Source organism: Leuciscus leuciscus (assembly GCF_965113295.1).
Source record: "Leuciscus leuciscus genome assembly, chromosome: 22".
Taxonomy (NCBI): domain Eukaryota; kingdom Metazoa; phylum Chordata; class Actinopteri; order Cypriniformes; family Leuciscidae; genus Leuciscus; species Leuciscus leuciscus.
In genome coordinates, this window is record NC_138746.1 from 13549273 (window position 1) to 13573727 (window position 24455).

The 24455-nt window shown below is 37.7% G+C and overlaps 3 protein-coding genes and 1 long non-coding RNA gene across 5 annotated transcripts; 2 read left to right on the forward strand and 2 right to left on the reverse strand.

The window, feature by feature from the left end:
* The first annotated feature begins 2707 nt into the window (after positions 1–2707).
* Positions 2708–8317, forward strand: LOC309486660. Its single transcript, XR_014201633.1, has 2 exons — positions 2708–5553; positions 5606–8317. It is a non-coding gene; the product is annotated as an uncharacterized lncRNA (long non-coding RNA).
* rhoua (ras homolog family member Ua) lies at positions 6477–12930 on the reverse strand. Its single transcript, XM_082154037.1, has 3 exons — positions 12384–12930; positions 11863–11921; positions 6477–10007 (listed from the first exon to the last, which is right to left on the reverse strand). The coding sequence occupies exons 1-3, from the start codon at positions 12634–12636 to the stop codon at positions 9555–9557; spliced, it is 765 nt and encodes a 254-aa protein (XP_082010163.1). The 5' UTR covers positions 12637–12930; the 3' UTR covers positions 6477–9554.
* A 4178-nt stretch (positions 12931–17108) lies between these two features.
* On the forward strand, positions 17109–20134 carry pdcd2 (programmed cell death 2). Its single transcript, XM_082154251.1, has 6 exons — positions 17109–17491; positions 17680–17919; positions 18006–18149; positions 18228–18328; positions 18413–18526; positions 18917–20134. The coding sequence occupies exons 1-6, from the start codon at positions 17185–17187 to the stop codon at positions 19079–19081; spliced, it is 1071 nt and encodes a 356-aa protein (XP_082010377.1). The 5' UTR covers positions 17109–17184; the 3' UTR covers positions 19082–20134.
* Positions 19862–24135, reverse strand: tbp (TATA box binding protein). Of its 2 annotated transcripts, none has more exons than XM_082154252.1 (8): positions 24030–24135; positions 22845–22982; positions 22054–22376; positions 21773–21860; positions 21333–21424; positions 21083–21250; positions 20740–20834; positions 19862–20628 (listed from the first exon to the last, which is right to left on the reverse strand). In XM_082154252.1, the coding sequence occupies exons 2-8, from the start codon at positions 22893–22895 to the stop codon at positions 20549–20551; spliced, it is 897 nt and encodes a 298-aa protein (XP_082010378.1). In that variant the 5' UTR covers positions 22896–22982; positions 24030–24135; the 3' UTR covers positions 19862–20548. The 2 variants fall into 2 exon arrangements, with proteins under 2 accessions (XP_082010378.1, XP_082010379.1); XM_082154253.1 differs by having other exon boundaries at positions 22845–22977; positions 24030–24119.
* Positions 24136–24455: the final 320 nt, after the last annotated feature.

Genomic DNA, 24455 nt, shown 5'->3' on the forward strand with positions numbered 1-24455 from the left:
TTGAGTTGAAAGGATCTTATTTTACCATATTTTAAAGCTTCAATTATGAAGCAGTAGTCCACAATTTACAAAACAATACGCCCAGAAACAAGACAAAAGCTGTGGTCACATTTTGAAAAAATGTTGCAGGCAAAATCCAGTAGGCCTAATTTCAATAGGAATCCATGCAATTGACAATTTCACGAAAGGATGAAGGATTTACCCAAGCAGATTTTGCAATGGGTTCAAGTTGGTCACATGGATTCAGCGCACTTGGTGCGGTCACAATCCCATTGTTTAACAAATTTCCGCTGGTGAAATTCAGTCATTTCAGTTGTAATCGACGATATTGGGAATTTCATGTGAGGGTGAAAGATTTCTCCACACAAATTTCGCAACAGGTTTTTTTTTTTTCAATGATTCCGCACTGGCCAATAGAAAGCAGCTTGGTTTGAAAGTGACTTGAGATGTGCTTCATGCATTTATAGAGATAACTGTGTGCCAGGTGTGTTTCAATCAAAGGAGCGAGTCTACGGTGTGATACACGAGACATGAAAGTATAGTGCCATTTCATCTAGATGGCATGAGCAGACTGGAATGACCAGTTTTTTTTCCCATTCATTTTTCCCATAGGGGAAAATGATAAAATAGTCTTTGTTAAAGAGTTATAAGCCATGAAACAAGCCAATCAGCTACGAGGTAAATCACAACTTTGATTTGAAGTTTTTGAAAATTAGACAAAAAGACAAAGGTACAAGACTCTGTATTTAACTCTTTTAGTGAGGGAAAGAACTACAATCCCATGAAGCATTGCGAACAGCATAATCAAATTAAAAACGACTCATTTACGAATGTTGATTATACATATTAATATATTTTACGTTTATTGCAAATAAATATAGCATTGCAATATAGCATTTTGAGAGCGTAGGGAGATCGACTCGATTACATAATTTGCAGTGCTTCATGGGAGTGGGCGGAGCTAAAGAGCTATTTTGGCAGGAGTTGCTTTTTTGACTCTCTGACTGGTGTAATTTTCTGTACAGCATCATGGGTAATGTAGTTTTCACCAGGAATTCCACTGTTAAACACGATTATTTAAAAAATAAGCTGAAATAATGAGGGCTGACGGCTTCAGCAGAAGCAAGCAAATACCATGGATTAACACAGTAGGTCCGTCTTTAAAGGTTATAACTTATTATTTCCTTATGGAGAAGTTTTTGCATCTGGACCCCAATTGTTGCACTCTATAACTAAAGGTGCGTTCGCACGATTTCGGAATTACTGATTACTGATACGTCGTCAAAGGTTATCATTTACAACATGGGGTGAACACTAATGAATTGAACCTTATTGTAAAGTGTTTCCCAGAATGTTTAACTTTTATTTTAAAAATTATATTTTATTTTTTGTTTTATTATTTTATATGTTATATACATTTTATTTGTGAGACGAAGGGTGGGATCACATCATACTCTTCACCTTTTGCTTTCATGATTGCAAGCAGCTCCAGACCTTACAGCTGAAAGGCCTGGACCCAATTATTGTCTACACATGTGGTGTTTGAAAGAGCTGGTCTGCAGCCAGAACTGTTACACATGATGCTGGTCTCTCCTGACCCCTCTTCACAAGTAGTCAAACACACACAAACACAAGTGCCCCCTGGTTAAAAGCCCTGACAAAAGAGCGCTTACATAAGACATGGGATCATGGTGTATTTCACCTCTTTACAGTGACATGACTGGTTTGCAGCTGTCCTCTATACTGTAATCACACTGTTTAGAAACAATGCTCCATAGTAACACATGAGTTTTCACTCACATAGCACATGTTCTCATTAAGAGGCTCTCTTTTTTCTTCCTTTCTCTCGGCTCTCCAGTAACTAAGCACCTTGACTAATTTCTGTGAAAATTTGGGTGACAGTATGTGGTTATGCAACTTAATAAGTGTAAGGAGATTGTAAATCTACCCTGAGCCATTTTGTTCTGTAGTGCTCTCCCTTCTGCTCTGCCTCCAGTATGTGAAACTGTTGTAGAGGGGGGAAAAAACATGTAGGAGAAACCAGAGCTGCATCTGAAATCGAATACTTCCTTATAGTATGCGAAAAACAGTATATGTCAAAAGAGTAGAAGGTCCGAATAGATAGTATTCAAAAAGCAGTGGGCAAAAAGGCCCCGGATGACCTACTACTTCAGCCGAGATTCTGAAGTGTGCATACGATGGACACGTTACTATCCCATGAGGCCACGGGAGGGGAGTTATGAATGGAAGTGAAGCGATGCATCTGAAACTGGTAGGTCATGTGACAGTAACAACATGGCAGATGTAGTACATCAAAATTTCATTAACATTTAAATACAAAGCATACTTTTTAACGATCGCAAAGTGAATTCAAATTCAAATGTAGAACTCAGACATTGCGCGAGTTTGGATAGTGTTGTCAAATAAGGGAAGTGTCAAGTAACTATTAGGTTTTGAGTCAAAAGTCCAATTGTATAAATTATTGTTTTATTTGTATGATTTCAAACATCTTGATTTAAATATAAATTAGAATGAAGTAAATATAAAATAGAATAAACTAAAACTTTGTAATACATCTATTTATTTTAATAATATAATATAATATAATATACTTTTTTTATAATAGAATAATACTTTTATTGTTGTAAATTATAGAAAAATTATACTTTTATTATTTTAATTTATTGAAAATGATCATTTCTGTTGGTTTAAGTGTGAGCAAACAATCTCCGTAAACGATCACAGTTCACTTATTGTGCTTAGTTTTTACACTAAAGGATGTCTAAAGAAACAATAGACTTAGTTTTATATAACATGGAATGACCAAAATTGCAATTATGTCCTCACATTTTCCAAACTTCAGCTGATGTGAGATCAAGCTCTTTTTTATTGTCTTGTTTCATTGTTTTGTATCATCCACAAACAGAACGACTTGCATCCTGCTGTCATTAAATTATACTTTGCTCACTGCGCCCAGTACGATAACCTTCATGCACTGTGATAAACCCTCATTTAGTTTTATTCTTTTTATGTTGCTCTGAATTGCTGAGGTAAATCCAGTAACCTCCCATTATCCATGGAAGCAAAAGCTATGCGTAGGAGTTAGAAATGATCTGTCAAAGAGCTTTTTCTGTTGTTTTTCTTCTTTTCAAAGAGGTTGCAAGTGAAAATAGTTTATCTTGGCTTCACGGGACGTGGCAATGTCTTTCTCAGACACTGCGGTACTCTGGAATTCCTCAGCCTGTCAGCAGCCGTCAGTGCGTTTAGTGCTTTGTGGGGACGCAGATCCTTCAACCCTGACCCATAATCACACAAAGCATCAGGCCGAGTGGAATGGCCACCAGACTTTGAGATTTTGGGTAGCTGGTAGATCGAATTAACCCTCACCTGCATTGTCTGCAATCACAACACAATATAGGCCAGCGCAGATTTCATTTCATTGTGTTTGGAATGAATGCGTGCACGGACCCTGATAACTAAACAGAGCTACTTTGTGAGGTGATGATGTCACTGAGGGAAGTAACACTGGAATTTTCCCAAGGTCTTGAGCACACATAAAAAACACAGAAGATTGATTTACTTCACGGAAACTCCATAGTTCAGTTGTTGTCCCTGCTACTTCTGTCCCTATTGATAACGTCCTTATGTGAAAGATGTGGAGAGGTTATACTGGATGACATGCACCCGTACAGGTCTAATTATAACCATGAGCCGAGAACAATAAATACCCAAGCAGCACTGTGATCGTCTGATAAAGATATCTGTGATCACCAGATCAGCTCTCTTCCTGTCTGTCCTCTTCAGCACTGAAGAATATGACTGAACCTTCATTTCCTGCTCGATCGAGAGTCTCCGGGAGGCAAATCCATGCTGCGGTGTCATAATATTCCTCTCATATACACACAAACATAGCCAGAGACTTTTTTGACTTTATCCTGCATGCAGAAATATAGAAGTTTTAGCCTTAGTGCAACAAAAATCAAATAATTAAAAATATATATAAATAACACTTTACAATAAGTTAATGTTTCTTAATGGATTAACAATAACTAACAATGAGCAGTATTTATTAATCGTTGTTAATGTTAGTTAATAAAAATACAGCTGTTCATTGTTAGTTCATGTCCATTAAATAATATTAACAGATAAATCTGACATCTGCTAAATGTTAAAAGATAAAATATTAATAAATGCTTTAGGAGTAGTTTTTATTGTTAGCTCAAGTTAACTAATGTTAACAAATGGAAAGTGTTACCAAAAGTTGTAACATTATGCAGTAACAGTTTTGAGATATAGTCACTTTGTGAGACATATTCACAATTGTGATATATAAAAACATGTTGCAGGATGTAAAGTCATATTTCGAGATATAAAGTCACAATTGCGATAGAAAGTCACAATAAGACCCTTTTATTATAATTTCTTTTTTATTCTGAGGCAGAAACAGGTTTCCCCATGTTTGGACCAGCTTGAATTTCCCATTCCGGTTTTTGATGGTCAACAAAACTGCTGATTAACAGCTGAATAATTCAGTTAAGAAGCTTAGTTGCTGGGGAAACCAAAATGAAGACCAGCATCCAAAACAGAACATACTGTATGCCGGTGACCAGCAGTAAACATTATCAAAACAAAACCGATCAAGAGCTTCATATGAACATCGTATGATGAATATGTAGCTTTTCTTTCTACAATTCATATCATTTCACTTCTATCACCACAGCTGTGATGAAGTCAAATGTTCCATCATAGTGTTGTCAGAATTTTGATTACCGTCCATCAACGGACTCTGCGTTCCAGATCCCTGTGTATGAAACTCCTTCTCTGAAGCTCCAGAGGAAACGATCAAAATTAATCAGCATAACTGTCATGTTTGATTCATTCTGGCCCAAATGTTAAAAGCTATTTGTAGCATGAGATCTTTTGGTCGAGAGGGCTGCAAATTAAAATTTTTCTTTGTTCATCTGCCATACAGAAACATGCAATATGAAGCAACTGGAAGAAAGCGGCCCAAATATGTCATTGTTAGCAGTTAAGGCGTCTAGAGCTCAGAGAGAGCATGTCAGCTGTTTAAGAAAGCAGCTCAATGGAGCTAATGAACCCAGACGCCACTTTAATTGTTTTGAGTACTTGTGGAAATGTGATTAAAAGCCAGATAAAACAAACCCTTGGCAATAAAGCAACCAAACTGACAAAGGCATCACAGAGCAACTACCATAGCTTTCCTGCTTTTATTAATCATTTCAACACCTGCAGCTAAAGTTTAGTCTGTTTACATGAGGTATACAGTAGGATCTCCATGATTTCCTTATTTCCTTAAGTGACTATAGTTTAAGCATTTAAATATAAAATCACATTTTGAGATAAAAGTTACACTGCATGATATACGTATAGTCACTGGTACAAGAAAAGTTGCCAATGCGATAAAATATCACATTTTGAGATCTAAAATCACATTACGAGATATAAAGTCACAGTTTTGAGAAAGTTGCCATTGCAACGTATATAAAATCCTATTTTGAGGTTTAAAGACACATTTTTAACTATAAAGTCACAGTTTTGAGAAAGAAAGCTGCCATTGCAAGATACGCAAGGTCACAATTGTGAGATATAGTCACATTTTCAGATACAAGGTCACATTGCAAGATATAGTCAGCTATGAGAAACAAAGCTGCAATTTTGAGATATAAAGTAATATTTTGATACATAGTTGCAATTGTGAGATATAGACATATTTTGAGATATAAAGTCACATTGCAATATATAGTCAGCTATGAAAAACAAAGTTGCAATTGTGAGATATAGTCATATTTTGATACATTGCCCACAATTGTGAGATATAGTCATATTTTGATACATTGCCCACAATTGTGATAGTCATATTTTGATACATAGCCACATATAGTCATATTTTGATACATAGTCGCAATTGTGAAATATAGTCATATTTTGAGATAGTCACGATTTAAAGTCACACTGTGAGATAAAAAGTTACATTGTGAGATTTAAAGTAAATTTTTTGAGATATAGTCGCATTTGGGAGAAATAGTAAGTCACATTACGAGATTTAAATTCACACTGCGATATAAAAAGTTACAATGTGAGATGAAGTCACATTGTGAGATATAAAGTCATAATTTGAGATATACTCACTCACATTATAAGATAAGTCACACTGCAAAATGTAACATTTAAGCTATAACCATACAATAGTATAATTGAAGCATTTATGAAAAGAAAATATTGGAAAATAGCTGAATTTTCTCAATTGCGATAAGACAACATAGAACCCCAGACAGTGAACTGTACACAACCTGCACTGAACAGACACTATTAAGCCTCATTATTCCTGCAGGCAAGACAGTGTTTACCAATTATTAACTATAAAAAGCAAAGAGATTATGAAATTATCCCCATTCACTGATAGCTTTTCATAACATATCCCAAGAAAATGAAAGAAGATGCACACAGACAATAAGTAGACAAAAAGTATATTTATTCGGAGAAAGATAACAATCTACAGGGAGGTCTCTGTTATTGCATGTCGGCTTTGTCTGAACGACCACCAGATCTTGAACAGTTCCGTCTGGTGGGACGCCGCAGCTATGAGCTCACTCACACAGTAAATATACAACACTGCAATGCAACTCGCGTGCAAATCAAAGCAGTGAACAAACACTGTGTGTCCGAAGTGATAGTTTGGCAACTTGTCAAAAACCTCTCAGTAATTGAATGCTGCCCTGTGAAAGCACTGTAATGCTCTAAGCTTTGGTCAGTCTGAACTTAAGGCCTGTTGTTTGAAACACATGCAATTCTAAGATTCACAATATAAGGAATGCCACCAAAATACTTCTTGATATATGATTATGATTACAATATCTTTTAAATATCTCTTGTTTTTTGAGCATGCTTAAAGAGATAGTTCATCCAGAAGTGAAGTCTCTCACCATCTTCTCACCCTGATGTCGTTCCAAATGTGTAGGACTTTCTTTTATCTGTGCAACACAAAAAAATATTGTATACAACTGTTTTTGATCACAGAATGAAAGTCATTAGAGGCTAAAACAACACGGATTTACACCATGACTTTCACTGTATGGACAAAAAAAACAGAAGAAAATCATGCAGGTTTGAACACAACATGAGGACGAGTAAATGATGAGAGAACTTTCATTTTTGTGCAACTATCCCTTTAAAATCAATATGATTGTTTGGTTTGGGGTTCATCTCTCACTATGCCACCTTTAACACTTGCGGTTTACAGCACTTTAATCACTTGCTGAGAGCCATTCACTTATTTTTCAACTCCTCGCCACATACTAACAGTATAAGTGGCAAGCATAAAACTCATCTTGATTTCATTCTTGGTTCATTCTGTGCTCATGAAAGAAAAATGTTTGCCACTAATGACATTAGTGATTCTTCCTCTCCTAACCCAGCTTATGTAGTGAAACATTAACTTTTCCTTACTGTGTCATTCAGCTTAATACTCATTCATGTCGCATACCAGCAGGCGACTTTTCAAGTTCGTTCGACGTGGAAGCCTGATAAAAAGTGCAGTTTGATCTGGAACAACATTCCACGTATTTTATATAGAATTATAAGACTGCAATGCTTATCAAAGCATGACGTGGCTGACATCATGGTTTAGGGGCGACAAATACACAACTAGTAGCTTAAACCTTAAAGGCAATGTAAGTTGCTTTGGATAAAAGTGCCTGCCAAATGCATTCATGCAATTATGGAAGAATTGTTTTTTAAAGATTTTCTGTGAAAATATTTAGGTTAAAGGTGAAGCGTGTCATGTCTGCGCCACTAATGTCCCCAATTTGTGAAATAATTGAATCAAACTGAATTAATATTAACATAATTTTGAAATAATTTTTGAAAGAACAGAATTGAAAACATAACACTAAAATCATTCCCAATTTTCTATTAGTTGTGCATACAGATAGTCCAGCCCTCAAACTTACACCATTGTTTGTGCTGTTATGTCCAACTTAAACAGAAAAAAGACTGCAAGTGTGACAGAAATGACACATTTCACCTTTATAAAGTGCCATAAATTGCAAAGGCATGAAAAACCTAATTAGGAATTTCAGGCACAAATATTTTATTGGCTTAAACGGAAACTTGAAATCAATTTCAACAATTATTTCTGTTTAAAAAGTTTTTTCTGCATCCAAATGACCATACACCACCATTCAAAAGTTTGGTTAATAGGACCTTTTTTAAATGAATACATTTATTCAGCAAAGATGCATAAAATTGATCAAAAGCGACAGTAAAGACATTTATAATGCTACAAAGGATTTCTATTCATCAAAGAATACTGGAAAAAATAAATGTTCACAGTTCCCATATTAAGCAGCACAACTGTTTTCAACATTGATAATAAGAAATGTTTCTTGAACACAAAATTAGCATGTTAGAATGATTTCTGAAGGAGCTTAACAATTTAGCTTTGCCACCACAAGAATAAATTATATTTTAAAATACATTAAAATAGAAAACAGTTATTTAATTTGTAATAATATTTCACAACATTATTTTTACTGTTTTTGATCAAATAATTGCAGCTTCTGTGAGTATAAGAAACATTAAAAAAAATTGTACTGAACCCAAACTTTTGAATGTTAGTGTATATTCTAATAAATACTCAAGAATGTCTGAGCCACTCCAAATCCTCCTGACAGCACTGAAAAGCTTCACTCAAAACACTGTTTTTGATGAAGCTCCAGGTTCAATGACCAGATATATAATCCAACAGGCCAACTAAGTCTACTTGCTTACACTCAAAGACCCTGACCTCACAGCGTGTTTGAGTCAGGACTTAACTCCAAATGTAAACAAGACAGCCTGGAGAGATGTGCCAGCGTCCTGCTGTCTCTGAAATGGACAATCATTCACCCTCACTGGACAACAAGGTAAATGTCAGTGATGTCAAGTTAATAGTGTGTCCAAACATCTGCTTGTACTCTACATCACACTCAATGCTTTGACGGGTACACGACGAAGCACTTGAGCATCTCAGACTGAACCCGTTCTGGATCCCGGATAACAAAGGCAAGTAATCCTGTTCATGTAAGTAGAAGAAGTGTTAAAACAACAATAAAATGCTGTGTTTTTGCTGAGACCGACCAATAGGGTGCTTTTCACAGTGCCTGAATGAAAAAGGAAAATCTGGCAGTCTAAACTAGATCTAAATCTGATAGAAAAAAAGCCCTTAAGTCCACTTGAAACCTCTTCAACAAGAGATAAGGTAAAGAAAGACAGATGACTCTTGCTCTGAATTGTTCACATGGGCATTTGAGGTTAACCTGGGACTTTCCAAATGGAGAGCAGATCCTAAAATTTAGCTGACAACTAGTCTCTAGAATCTTTCCATTTTATGATAAAAGCTTGGCGATCTTTTCTAAACGGTCCCATTCATTTCAAGGCCACCTGCGCTCCAGTTAACCCACTAACACAGTCTCATGAAGCAGATGAATCTGTGTCCATTTCATCCATAAAAGTCTAACCGAATCAATCTCGACAGTACAATCATATTTTCGTGTCTACGCCAAACAGCAGTATTTCTTCCACCATGACTCGGAGAGCATCCTCATTTTATCAGGCGTCCGCTTCTTCAGCCTTTTCTGCTGCTGGCTGTCAGAGTACTGGATGCTGGCCACTATAGCCATGTCAAACACCTCCTTTAGGTTCTTCTGGGTGAGTGCCGAACACTCCATGTACGAGACGGCCTGCACTTCCTCAGCACACACACAGGCCTCCTGGGGGTCGACCGGCTTCTCCTTGTACTGGGCCAGCTGGATGAGCACTTTGACGTCTTGCCGGAGGTCAGCCTGAGTGCCGACCAACAGTATCGGTGCCCTCGGGCAGTGCCGGCGGATCTCAGGCACCCACTTCTCCCTCACATTCTGGAAAGAGGAGGGACTTACCACACTGAAGCAGAGCAGGAAGACGTCAGCATTGGTGTAGCACAGCGGCCGGAGCTTGTCAAACTCATCCTGCCCAGAGCAAAGAAAGATTCAGTTGTGATAAACATCCAGGACAAACTAACACTTGGTATTGTTTTGGATTGTTAAAAGTAGTTAAATGTGAAATGTGACTGGCCCCAAGGTTTTTGTTCTGTTCGCTCTGTGTTTTGCATCATATATTTTCTTACATAAAGGACTTACATTTGTTTGTTTTTTCTGTTAATGAAACGGATTCCTCAAAAATGTACATCTATATTTAGAACTTCATACTGTTTAATTGTTAGATTCCTTTAGTAATGAAGTTATGATTTACTATTAAACATCTTGTCAGTTGTCAGTAAGTTGTTGTATATGTATTATTTTCTTTAATTTTTCTTTCTGTTTGTTTATTGTAAACAAACATTTGAAATATCATACACTACCGTTCAAAAGTTTAGTGTTGTAAAGATTTTTGAAATGTTTTTGAAATAAGTATATATTGCTTTCCATTTATTTGGTCAAAAATACAGTAAAAAAGTAATATTGTGAAATATTACAATTTAAAATAATTGTTAACTGAATTTTCAGCAGCCATTACTCCAGTCTTCAGTGTCACATGATCCTTCAGAAATCAATTTAATATGCTGATTTGGAACTCAAGAAACATTTTTCGGAAACCATGATACTTTTCATAGAATTATTTAGTCTTTATATTATAGAAGTGTTACTTTAATCTTTTAAACTGGCAACATGTCATGCTTATGATTCCATATCTCTGAAATATCAGAACCCGCTTTGATGTCAGCGGCATGAAAGATATAATCTAGAACACAAATGTGAGATCTGTTGTTTATTATAGCTGCATTCCATCTCTTTTACTCTTCCTTATGAGTCTCCAGCTTGGTTTCTGTCGATACACACCAAGGTTGCTTTCTTATAATATGAGTCAACTGGACACTTTCTAACATATGAGAAACAATCCTATCCTACAGTATATTTTATATAATTTATATGCAAATATGTTTGTATCTGGTTAATGAAATTAAAAATTATGTCTGATAGTTATTTTCATGTTATAACCGATACCAAATAAATGGCTGATATTAAATTTCTATACTATTTTTTAACCAACTATTTTATATATTACAAATTAATTTATCACAACATTATATTATAAATTATGAAGAAAAAATATTCCATTTGAGATTTGCTTAAGATTTAATTTACCAGTGTTATTACCAGTGTTTTAGCAAGCACTATATATATAATACTCTCAAGTCTTTCTGTGTGTCTCTCTCCTTCTCTTTCTTCCTCCATTTCCACTTGCCTAAACAGGACTGATCCAAATCTCTCTTGGCTTGCCTCCCTTCACTGTCTCCCCTTAGCTTGCTAAACTCATCGAAAACACACTGATCTCACATTTCCAGTGACTAGCCCCAGCTGTACCCCGGCTGAAAGTAGGTCTCCCTTTCCCTTGGATCAAGCCCAATTCATCACAATTAGACTGCTTCCCATTTGTGATCCTAGAGCTGGTTTCCCCCTCCAACAAAGGGAGAGACACTGACTGACCTATAATAGTGTGTTCCCATAGGATGAAGCATATACATCCTTATGATGCCTGGACTGCAAACTTCAGCTGAACTTTACCAGAAAATCTTATCATGAATAAGCAAAACAACACTGAATCACTTTCTTTCTTATCTAACAGATAGGCAACCATATGACTAATTAGGACATGACTCACAAGTCTGTTTACAGTTAAGAGAGGAGGGCTTCGACCAGCATGTGTTTGTGCAAACAATATGTCATCCTTATACAGGGACATGATGAAGTTGCACTGCCTTGAATGTGTTTGTGAGGTGGTTTGTTTGGGTCTGGTGGTGCTGAGTGGGCTCAATGGACTGACCTGACCGGCTGTGTCACAAAGCTGAAGTTTCACAGGCTTGCCGTCCACAGCTACAACCGCTGCAGAGGAGAACAGATTCAATTTGACATCCCTCTTTAGTCAGAGCACATTAAGACACATGGACTGTGATAAATGAGATTGAAATGGGTTGGTGAACTTGCTGGCCTTAGAAAAACTCAACACGCTAATGACAATATATATAGTCATTAGCTAGTTCAAGCTGGTTTTTAGTTGGTTGACTAGACATCATGTTCCAAAAACCAGTTTGACCTTGTTAAGTTGGAATGACCAGATGCAGATGGTAGCTGAAGATGGTCTATCAAGCAAATGACCTGCAGTTTGGACAAGTTTATAATGGCCATCTTAGACCAACTAGAAACCAGCTACCCAAAGCAGTACTGGCTTAAACTGGATTTTCTAGCAGGTGGTTAGAGTAGTTCAAGTTTTTTAATTTATTACATTTTATTTCATTTTTACATTTAGTTTCACGTTTTGATTTTAAATGCTGGCGCGATATTTACCTGCAAAGTTGTCAAACGCTGTTGGAACATACTCGGTGGGATATCCATTGGTGGTATAGCTCACAATGAGACTAGTTTTACCCACTGCACCATCACCAACCAACACGCACTTCACCCTGCGCTCCGCCGCTGCAGACCCGAAGCGGCTCTTCACCGCGGAGGACAAATCTTTGCCCCTGAATCTCCTCGGGGGTACCGGCGGCACAACCGTACCTGGGACAGGCTTATACTCTCCACCTCCTTGCGGAGGCATCGCTGAAAACACTGACCGTCCAGGAGTTTCAACGCCAGTTTCAGCGATTCATCTCGCTTGTGAATGAGAGACCGGAGCGCCAGTCTCTGATTTCATCGCGGTGTCCATTTATTTTAGAGGGGAGAAAAGTCCGCTAAAAGCTGCATTTCAAATCAAGAAGTGTTTGCTTTATCTGGACGTAAAACAAAGAAACTCTGAAGCAAAAATAAATACGAAGCCCACACATGCACTGACGTTATGCCGTCATGAGGCGAGCCATCCTCCGCCCTCTCTAAAACTGATCTGAGTGAGCACTTTACTCCCTTACACCCAAATACTGTGGCTGTGTCTCAATGACTAGCCAGCCGCCTTACTAGACAGTGTTTTGAGGCGCGCGCAGCATTTTTGGTCCTACCCGAGGTAGGAAGATGAGTAGGATATGGAACAGAGCCCATGACATCATCCACTGTGAGCTGCATTATCCGTGCGTGAACTGAAGTTCAGCAGACCTGTTGTCATTTCTGATAAACTCAACTGAACCGGCGCGAATACACGCGTCAGCATTTTTATTTGTTATTGGGGATAATGTCCTTGAAAATAAAAATGTATACATTTGTGCTTGACTAATATGAACAACATTTACACATTAGTGTTTTTTTTGTTGTTGTTTTTTTCTAGAAGAGCATGTGCAATATATATATCGACACCATCATAAATCTTTTAAATTCTTCAAATAGTAAATTATATTTTTGCCACTTTCCAAAGCAATCTTTATGTATTTATGTAACATCAATAGCCTAACAGGGAAACTGTACAGGTACAGACCTTACAGACTCATAAGTTCACAACTTGCTGCATTGAGATCAAATATTTGATGCATTGCCATTGTGTGGATATAGCCTACTGAATGTTTATGGATCAGTTTGTTATAACTAAAACTACTCTAAACTAAAACTACTCTACTACTAAATATATTTTTGTGGAAGATATATATATATATAGGCTATATATGAAGAGTTCAGATGCAAAAGCCTCTAAATGCCATCTGAAATTTTCTTATAGAATGATAATTTTTATCAAGCTCGTATATTTAAGTTCAGTAATTTCACTTAAATGACAATTAATAGGTAATCTTCATTGCCATTTAAGTGAAATTATTGAATTTAAATATACGAGCTTGATAAAAATGATCATTCTATAAGAAAATTTCAGATGGCACTTAGAGGCTTTTGCATCTGAACTCTTCATATATATATATATATATATATAGAGAGAGAGAGAGAGAGAGAGAGAGAGAGAGAGAGAGAGAGAGAGAGAAAGAGAGAGAGGTTAAAGTGGGATTCGGCAGGTGCATGGGGGAACCCTCAACCCTTTTGTGTAGGTGCAACAAGTGCAACTTGATATTTTAATGCTTTTATTTTGGTCCATCTACATCTACACTGATATGATGACTATGTTAAAATTGCTGAACACCACAATATGGAACAACAGAAGACAACTATAACAGAAATGAATCACAACCACAATTATGTAAATTTGAAATTAGCCTTCTTCACCTTTGACTTTAACTCCACTGCACACTGCAACATCCACTTGCTCTGGCTAGAACAGCAACTGTCAGGGGCGGACTGGGACAAAAATTCAGCCCTGGCACTGTAGCCACACCAGCCTACATTACGTTTTGATTTGATGTGGAAGGACTCCTTCAGAAGGAGCACCAGGCTGGCTGCAATTTGACGGTGCACACAACTTCTTTTTTAACAATAGCCTACCATCGCGCTATCATTGATATTAATTAATCTGTTTTTCTTTATTTATCTGAGGTGTCAGAACACAGTTCCGGACCATTCCAGCCCACTTTAACCCCTGTTCACTAGTGAAATGTCAGAATAGGCTGCCATTCAAATTCAATTGTTGATATCAACAATTTATTTCTTACTAGTTGAAATTCCAATTTCACATATCAGAAATACAATTCTTACTAGTAAATCCTTTATTTTCGATATCAAGAATGCAATTGTCGGTTGAAATGTCTATTCTTGATATCAACAATTGAATTGCTACTAGTAACAATGTTAATTTTTTATATCAATAATTCGATTTTCATAATTCGAGACGTTGGTGTCCGTGCCGGAGACGGTGGTGTCCGTGCCGGTGTCTGTTCCGAAGAAGTTGGTGTCCATTCCGGAGACGGTGGTGTCCGTGCCGGTGTCTGTTCCGAAGAAGTTGGTGTCCATTCCGGAGACGGTGGTGTCCATGCCGGAGACGGTGGTGTCCTTTCCAGAGAATGTGGTGTCCGTTCCGAAGACGGTGGTGTCCGTTCCGGAGACATTGGTGTCCATTCCGGAGACATTGGTGTCCGTGCCGGAGACGGTGGTGTCCGTGCCGGTGTCTGTGCCGGAGACGTTGGGGTCCGTGCCAGAGATGGTGGTGTATGTGCCGGAGACGTTGGTGTCTGTGTCGGAGACTTTGGTGTCCGCTCCGGAGACAGTGGTGTCCGTGTTGGAGACTTTGGTGTCCGTTCCGGAGACGGTGGTGTACGTGTCGGAGACTTTGGTGTCCATTCCGGAGACGGTGGTGTCCTTTCCAGAGATGGTGGTGTCCGTGCCGGAGACGGTGGTGTCTGTGCTGGAGACGTTGGTCTTCATGCCGGAGACGGTTTCTTTTTTGCCGGAGATGGCGGAGACATGCCAGAGATGTTGGTGTCCATGCCGGAGACGCTGGTGTCCATTCCGGAGACATTGGTGTCTGTTCCGGAGACGGTGGAGTCCGTGCCGGTGTCCGTGCCGGAGACGCTGGTGTCCATTCCGGAGACATTAGTGTCTGTTCCGGAGACGGTGGAGTCCGTGTCCGTGTCCATGCCGGAGATGATGGTGTCCATGCCGGAGACAGTGGTGTCTGTTCCGGAGACAGTGGAGTCCGTGCCGGTGTCCGTGCCGGAGACGATGGTATCCGTGCCGGAGACGGTTGTTTCTGTTCCGGAGACAGTGGAGTCTGCGCCAGGTCCATTCCGGAGACTGTGGCGTCCGTGCCGGTGTCCGTGCCGGAGACGATGGTGTCCGTGCCGGAGACGGTGGTGTCTGTTCCGGAGACAGTGGAGTCCGTGCCAGTGTCCGTTCCGGAGACTGTGGCATCCGTGCCGGTGTCCGTGTCGGAGAAGGTGGTGTCCGTGCCGGAGACGTTGGTGTCCGTGTCGGAGACGGTGGTGTCTGTGCTATAGCATACTGCCGTTCTCGACTATGTAGCCCATGTTGGGGATTTAGCACTTACTAGCATGAAGAACAAATATAGACTCAGACTGTGCATAGAGATTGATTTAAGATTTAAACTCTCTTCGATACAAAAACATATCCTGTGTGAATTCCTGTGTTTAATGTTGATCACATTAATCGAATATCCACACTATTGCAAATGTGACATTGGTTTTATACAACAGTTCAACAAACGAAAGGTATTAATATTAAGTGATGTTAATTTTAAAAACAGTATTGTCAGTATTTTTTTCAACAAAATAATAGCTCCATGAAAGCCACAGCAGAACAGCAGCACACAGCAGTGTTTGTGAATATTCAATGCTTCAAATCGTGAGAGTCAATGCTTCAATGATTCATTCATAATTACAGCCACTTGCTTCGTTACTGAATGAATTAATGACTCGATGACTCACTCACAAAGCTGCAACTATGGCAGCTGAGAAGGCCATTCTTTGTGTTATTTTTGAAGAATTTTCGGAGCCTGATGAAATCAGTATAAATACGTGTTTAATGCAACAAAATACGCTCGATATTACAGTCACTGCCCTTGCCGTCCAGAAAAAAAGAGAACATCCCAATCGAGTGAAGAGATTTGTGGAAACTGACAAAACAAAAACAAACAAACTAATAAATAAATAAACAAGGAGGCGTTTCTCTGACTGTATGTTCTTCCTCCATTTTTTGACCTAGGCCTATACTGGCACTAAATGGGAAATCCAGTTCTCATTAATATTCATAAAGTCATTACCATATTACCTGTATAAATTACATTTCTAGATATCTGTAATAGGTCTACTATTTTCAGTAGTTAAAATGCTAATTCTTGATATCAACAATTGAATTTAAACTAGTAAAAACTATAATTCTTGATATCTGTAATTGTATTTTCATTACTATATATATATATATACACACACACATACATACATATGGCTTTTATATATGTGGAATTTATGTGTCTATTTTTTTTTTATGTAACTGCAATTTGCAAGCGTTTACAATTTAATTGAATTGTGACGCCATCTATTGGACAAACTCTAAAACGGTTTAAATTCACCCAAGAACAAGATAAAGACGTTTAACTCTAGTTAATAGAGAATATTAGTTCAGGATTTTAATTATTAATAATACTAACTGATATATAAGTCACATATGGTAGGTTGCATCCACATTATGTGCGTATTGCTCAGGCTAACATACTTATTTGTGTGTGGAACGTTAGTCGCAGATCTTGTTCGACCCGAGCCCCAGTCTCAGATGAACAGACACCCGCACATGAGTCTGAAACCTTTTGCTTTATATGAGAGTTTGACAGATGGCTGCAAAAGCAGCTAAAACAATCCCTGAGGTCGCGTTGGGCTTCTTAGAGGAAGCAGAATCATGGCAACTTCTTAGCGACCAGTTTCCAAGTAAAGTCGGAGGGAGACCTGCGTGGTTACGCCAGGTGGATTTGCCAACTGTGTCTGAGCTACAGTGTGAGAAGTGCAAACTCCCAACAGTGTTTCTTCTGCAGGTGTATGCGCCTGTTACGGAATATGATCGATGCTTTCACAGAACACTATTTGTGTTCTGCTGTAAGACACCAGCCTGCTATACAAGAAATGACAACAAGTGTTTTAAAGGTAATTCATGAGCTGTCGAAATATGTTGAGTAGAACTTTCTGATGTATTTGTCTTTGTGTTATATTTTAATTGAAGAGGTATTCATTTGGCATCATCCCTCATATTATTTAAAAGTGGTTTCGTTTTAATCGTGCAAGTCTCTGTATAACATTAACATTACAGTATTCTGCTTTATCCCCATTTCCAGTGTTCAGATGTCAACTGCCAAGGAAAAATGACTTTTACCCTTTTGATCCACCTTCTGATGAGAAGCCAGACCACGCAGTGGATGAACATCAGGTTCTGAAATCTGGGCTCAAATTGTGCAGACTGTGTGGCTGTCTGGGACAGAAAGCCTGCTCTCGATGTCACTCTGTCACATACTGCAGTAAAGAGCATCAGACCATAGATTGGAAACACCGGCACAAGAAAGAATGTTCAAATGAGGGTGAGTGAATGCTTTAATTATAGATTATTTCTAATGATTGCAGCTTTAATATATATGATGTGTTGTCTTCATATTTGGATCTACAGCTTCTCAAACTTCAGAGGAGCTTAATTCATTTCTCTTTCCTGAGTGGGAGCTGGTTACCGAACCGGAAGAGCTTCCAGCAACAGATGAGGAACACCATGAATCCCACAGTTTGGATCAAGAGAGCACGGCGTGCTTAAATAACGGTATACCTTTCAGAACAGATTCAGCAGCTTGATATTTCTATGTCTTTGATTTGTCATTCAGTTTTTATTTACTCTCAGATTTGGAGGACAGTGAGCTAGAGAGTATGGCATTTCATGAAACACAAGACACTAAAGTGTTTCAGAAGTTCAAGAAGCGAATTGCTAATGACCCACAACAGGTCAGTTAGAAGAGCAAATGCTACCCATGGCTAATGTCTGTTATATGTTTCAATGGTTATGTGATTGTATATGTATTTTTTAAGGTTTTGCGGTATTGTAAAGGAGGATCTCCTCTGTGGGTGTCAGCTGAACATGTGCCACGTGATGAGGAAGTTCCAGAATGTCCATGTGGTGCTAAACGTCTCTTTGAATTTCAGGTAATGTAAAATACATGTTAAATATAAAAAGCACATTGTCATTTATACACTAATATTTGAAAGTTTAGGGTCAGTAAGATTTTATTCCGCAAGGATGCATTAAATTGATCAAAAATGATGGTAAAGTTGTTTATAATGTAGCCTATATATTCAAAATTTCTATTCTTCAAAGAATCCTGAAAAATATTAAGCATCAAAATGGTTTTGAACATAGATAATAATAAATATTTCTTAAGCACCATAATCAGCATATTGAAATTATTTCTGAAGGATGTGAAAAACCCAAACTTTTGTTTTAAAATACACAGCTATGCTTTGGTGTATCTCTTCCATGTCATACCATTAGATTAACGCATTTGACTGTTTAAATTGTCGCTGTGTTTATTTCAGATCATGCCTCAGTTACTTAATCACCTCAAAGTGGATAGGACAGATGCCAGCATAGACTGGGGGACAGTGGCCATCTACACATGTGCTGACAGCTGTGACCAAGGCACCAAATATTCTGCTGAGTTCATCTGGAAACAAGACTTTTCAGGAGATCAAACTGTGTAGAATTAGTCCATGCAGATTAACTATTATTTAGACTTATATAATAAAGAACAATGTGAACCATAAAGGATTGATTCTTTTGAGGCACCCACATACACCATTTCTGTCCCTAACTGAAATTAAAAGATGCATCTTCACAAGAAGAATATATATATACATTTATATATATATATATAAAAAATTTACAGAAATTAATCATTCATCAAGGATGCATTCAATTGATTAAAAGTTACAGTAAAGCGGTTTAAATAAAAAATATTACCATTTCAAATAAATGCTGCTCTTTTCAACTTTCCATTCATTAAAGAATAATGCCTTAGTTTCCACAAAAATATTAAGCAGCTCACACTGATCTATATAGAATGACGTCATTATATAGATCAGTGGCAGCTCAACTATTCTCAAGATCGATAAGAAATATGTTGGCATATTGCTTTGCAATCATAGGAATAAGTTACATTTTAAAATATTAAATTGTAATATTTCACAACATTGTTTGAGTTCGGTATTCCTGCTTGATTTAAATTTGACAAGTTCTTGCAAAAAAAAAAAAACTACAATTTGTAAAGCAACATCATAAAATGTGTTATGCCTTTTTTCCTGCCTTGTTATTCGTAATACAATTGTGTCATTTATTATTTGGCGAAGGCCTGGAATGAAATCCAAATTAATCTCACACTACCTATTTTTCTGATTGCAAAAACTGTCATAACACGATAGAAATAATATGTCTTATTGACATTCTAGAAAAATAGAAACAATTTTAGATACTGTAGAGAAAGCTGAAGTTGGCAAAGATTTATTTGCATTCAATGTAGCAAAGTTAGTTACATAGACAAACAAATTAAATTAAAATGACGTCAGTGCTTCACATGGGGTTATTGAGAGACCTACAGCACATCATACAATGAAGTGTGATTTCAGTTGTTAGATATGCCAACTGTAACATCTTATTTAAAACTGTAACTTAAATGTCAAATCCACATAATTTCAACAACTTGTTTGCAAATCTTTGTTAAAAAAATAACCAAAATACGCTCCAAAAAAAACTAAAAAGATACTCGCACTGGTCAACAAAGGCATACTTTCCCAGACATATTCCTTTCACTGATGGGCAGTCAACACAGACCATCAGTAATACAATACACATAAAACCTGCTAATAAAGGGAATGTGTAAAAGTATCTATAAAGTGATGAACATACATCATAAAACCATAAAAGAATTCGTTAAAACAATCTGACATGGATAAAACAGTATTTTGAAAACCGAATGGCAGGTGAGAAACATTTTAAAAAGGTCAAATAAAAACGTTATCCTCAAATCGGTTCACTTTCTGAGTGAAGAAAAAGCTGTCCTTCATATTTACAAGCTTACAAAAGTAAATGAAACGGCGTAGGTCATCCCAGACATACCGGTGGGCTCAGCCAGTAATTCACCAGCGATAACAGAATGATGCTCTGCCCAGAGATTATGTAGTCTTCCTGAATCCTTTTAAGATTGGGTATATATTCTCAAACGCTTCATAGATTTCTCCTCTAACCTTTGCACCTGGAAAAAAAAAGAGGAAATTCTTATTATGCAACCTCAATATCACTCAGAATCTCATACTAGCATTGAAAGTTACTGTTTGTGCCATTTTCAATACAACAATGACCTCACCTGTGAGTACAACTTTGCCTGAAACGAATATTAAAAGGACAATTCTTGGTTTGATCATTCTGTAGATTAATCCTGGAAATAACTCCGGTTCATAGCTGGGGAAAAGTATCAGCAGGATATTAGCTTTTATATCAAATGGTATTAGTTTTTCCATCTCACAGACAGAATGATTCTGATTTCAAAAGCTCAGTGGATTAAATATTGTATTAGTATAATATTAAAATAAACCCATAAGCATAACTTAAGTGGTACAAACAGTAATAGTGTAGAAAATTCAAATTAATTTAGAAGTTAGTTTAAGATGTACTATAAAACCGATTAATTAACAAATAAATAGACAAACCTGCTAAACTGCTGATGTGTAAGCACCAGGCCCTCTAATCGAATGGGAAACTTAACATCGCAGCTGCCCACCATGTTCTGAATTTTGAAGTCTAAGAATTTGGCAGGAAAACCCAACTTCTGCACCACTCTGGCATATTTTCTGGCTGCCAATCGGGACTGTTCCTCACTGCAGAAGGCAAACACACACACTGCTGTTTGTTCTACATGTGCGTGACAGGAAGAAAACCACAGCAAGATGGGATTCGTACCTTTTGGCTCCCGTGCACACCATCTTCCCTGAGCTGAAGATGAGGGCTGTTGTTCTGGGTTCTCGTATTCTCATAATGACAGCAGCAAAACGCTGAAATAGTTATTAATGAATATATGAGTTCAACTAAAGTGGATGTTTATGCTATTTTGCTTATTGTTTAGTACACTTGCACAAGTAATTTTGATTTTTATGAACTGTTAGACTAACAATAGGCAAAGTCCCTTTTAAGGAAAGTCACTTTGCGGTCATATTTGCAACAACTCCAGGCAGCTATTTCAGGCATGCAAGGCCAACAATCTACTTGAAACATATTTCAAATCAGCAAAATCCAAATCTGACATAACCAGTCCCATCATTTTGTAATGGTCAAATGGTATTAAAAAGGTTGTACAAAAATTAATGGTCAATGCTTTAAAAAAAAAAAACAACTAGTCTTACCTTTGGATTATATTCAGCATTTCTGGCTCGAAGTGCTATCGTCTTTAAGTCAAGTTTGCACCCCAAGTTTACAGTGGACACAATGTTCCTTAAAAATAAAATGTTATATAATTTAACATAACATGGAAATTGTAAACAGTTTTAAGAAATTCAAAATGACAGTCATGTTAAGATCTTCTAGATGATCATCATCGCAGATATATTTAATAACTTTTTTGTCTGAAAGGCAATCAACAACGTTTCTAACAGGATTGTGCAGTGATGACAGCTAAAGAACTCACTGTAACTGGGGAACAATGCCAGAGCTCTCTGAGGCCGGTGTGGCAGGAGTGACGGGGGTCATAGGGGTGAGAGGTGTGTTATAAAGTGGCGTGTTGCCTGGCAGTGCCGTGGTCGTGGAGACCTGTGAGTGGTACAGCTGGGGTGTCTGGCCTGAACCTGCCACCATCCCACCCTGCTGTTGCGAGGCAGCCTGTTGCTGCTGCTGTCGCTGCTGCTCCTCCAGGAGGGACAAGCTGTTGGTGTTCTGCACTGGCTGTGGTGTAAGACCCGTGCCATACGGCATCATAGGACTGAAAAGGGTCAAGCCAGGCGTCATGGCTCCCTTTGAATAAAGACGAAGTGAATTAAGTTCATGCTTTGAATAAGTTGATTAAAATACCTGTGTTTTGTAAGGCCTGGAATACACTATATGATGCCCAGATTTTTACCCAGATTTACAGTCTGGAGGAGTCATCACTAGTTGGCGAAAGTCAGAGACAGTCTCCAGATTTGAGTTGACAATCACAACAACAAAAAATAGCCTCAGACTATGACTCCATCCAGTCAATGAATATTGAACATGTTTGATTTTTTTGGGCCGATTTTATGACACATTTTCATTTGTCGTGTGTCTGTGAGGTTGTTGTGTTCGGAACGAACGAAGTCTGGTAGTGTGCGATCCTCAGTTGTTTGCCTAGTTTTCTTCTGTAACCATTTACAAAGTTGTAAAGTGTAAGATGCCTATGTTTTAAAATCGGTTGAGATTTTTAAAGCTGTGTATTCCAGCCTTAACTATGTTTACATTACTCACCTGTGGAGACAGGCCTTGAGTAAAAGGAGGTACACTGTTGTTCTGCTCCATATTGACAGGTTATGAAGCAAAACAACCTAGCAGTGATTTCAAGACTAGCTTAGGTCTTCAAGTCTCAGTGGCTTCAGAAGACCTGTGCTGAAATCAAGAACAAACAAAAACACTTAACACACAACACTTCTGAGACACTTCCGTGTATTGTAGACAGATAAATAAATCCAACATAATTGCATGGTTTGGTTGTAGAGTAAACAGTGCGGGGTGTCATTACTCCAAGTTAATTAGGAAATTAAATTTAAAAGAGATGGGGTTTGGGACTGTTTCTGGGGGATGAGTCTGAGGGAAGAACAGGAAACAAGGGTAAGGAGAATGCAGAAGATAAAAGGTAGGTAAAATAAAAAGTGAACCCCCAGAAACAGTCCCATGGACCCAGCCCCAAACCCCATCTCTGCAATAATAATTAATACAGGCTGGTTTAAAGTACTTCTTCTATGTATTAATGCTCATGGTTAATTCCATTAATTCCATTCAGACCTTAACATTAAGTATTTTACTGTTATACGTCAACAAGATTCAACAAGACATTTTCACCTGGCTATACCCAATGTTTAGATCTGTTGTAGTATTTATGCAAATTTCCACCTACGTAATTAGATTATGCACCGTTTGCCCATGTTAACAAACAATTTCAAAAAGCTTGTAATACATTTTTTGTTTGTCTTGATGCAAGTAATTAACTCAGTAATTTTCATGGTGATATCTAAAGGTTACAATGTTTACCCTATTCACGTGAGAAAAATAATGAATAGGCGTATGACTAGGCTATTGGGTCTTTTTAGAAACTTTCCCCTAATGGGATTCTTCGGGGCTTTTTTTCCCCTTACTCAGTCAGGACATATTGAGGATACGAAATCAGTTGAGTTTGCTTCTTTTGCAATTTGTCCTAGGTTGACCCCCATTTTGGCTTAAAATGACTGGACTAAGAACTGAGTTGACAGTTAACCAGGTAACGTTAGCAGTGATCAAAACATTATTAATGTCTACGGAGCAGACTGAAGCCCAGCGTGGCTAGCTTGTGGCGCTAATCTGTTCGTTACAAACTCAAACAATTCATGCTAAATACATAACAGACATCTTTCCCGAAATAGTGTCATAGCTTGTGCATTAAAAAAGAGCAAAACAAACCGGCAATTCGCAGGATCCACCAGGCTGGGTGAGAGTTTGAGTGGAATACTTCCAGAAACACAGGGAGCGCGCACAACATGCGCAACAACTTCCGCCGAGTTTTTTTATTATCTTCCGGTGCATCATGGGATTTTAAAATATATTAGCACACAATATACAAAAATATAATATTTTTAACACTTTATAAAATATCATGGAAAATTATGCACTTATACAAAAATAAAATAAGTATACGTAAAAATAGTGTAGTAAAAAGTTGTTTTATCTATGAATAAAATGTTTTGGAATGATATTCTCATATTAATATTAATAATAATAGACGTTTTGCTCATGCATTTAATCAAAACACTGGTGGTTTTTTAATCATGTATGAAATTAAAACAAAACTGGAAAGCCAGACCACTTCATTTTTATGTATATGCAACT

Coding starts and splice junctions, on each gene's coding strand:
- pdcd2 (XM_082154251.1), top strand. CDS start 17,185: ATGGCTGCAAAAGCAGCTAAAACAATCCCTGAGGTCGCGTTGGGCTTC. Junction 18,150..18,227: donor CACGGCGTGCTTAAATAACG/GTATACCTTTCA, acceptor ATTTACTCTCAG/ATTTGGAGGACAGTGAGCTA. Junction 18,329..18,412: donor TTGCTAATGACCCACAACAG/GTCAGTTAGAAG, acceptor GTATTTTTTAAG/GTTTTGCGGTATTGTAAAGG.
- tbp (XM_082154252.1), bottom strand. CDS start 22,895: ATGGAGCAGAACAACAGTGTACCTCCTTTTACTCAAGGCCTGTCTCCA. Junction 21,425..21,772: donor ATGCTGAATATAATCCAAAG/GTAAGACTAGTT, acceptor TAACTATTTCAG/CGTTTTGCTGCTGTCATTAT. Junction 21,251..21,332: donor GTGTGCACGGGAGCCAAAAG/GTACGAATCCCA, acceptor TGCCTTCTGCAG/TGAGGAACAGTCCCGATTGG.
- rhoua (XM_082154037.1), bottom strand. CDS start 12,636: ATGCCTCCGCAAGGAGGTGGAGAGTATAAGCCTGTCCCAGGTACGGTT. Junction 11,922..12,383: donor AGCGTTTGACAACTTTGCAG/GTAAATATCGCG, acceptor TCTCCTCTGCAG/CGGTTGTAGCTGTGGACGGC. Junction 10,008..11,862: donor TTTGTGACACAGCCGGTCAG/GTCAGTCCATTG, acceptor TGCTCTGGGCAG/GATGAGTTTGACAAGCTCCG.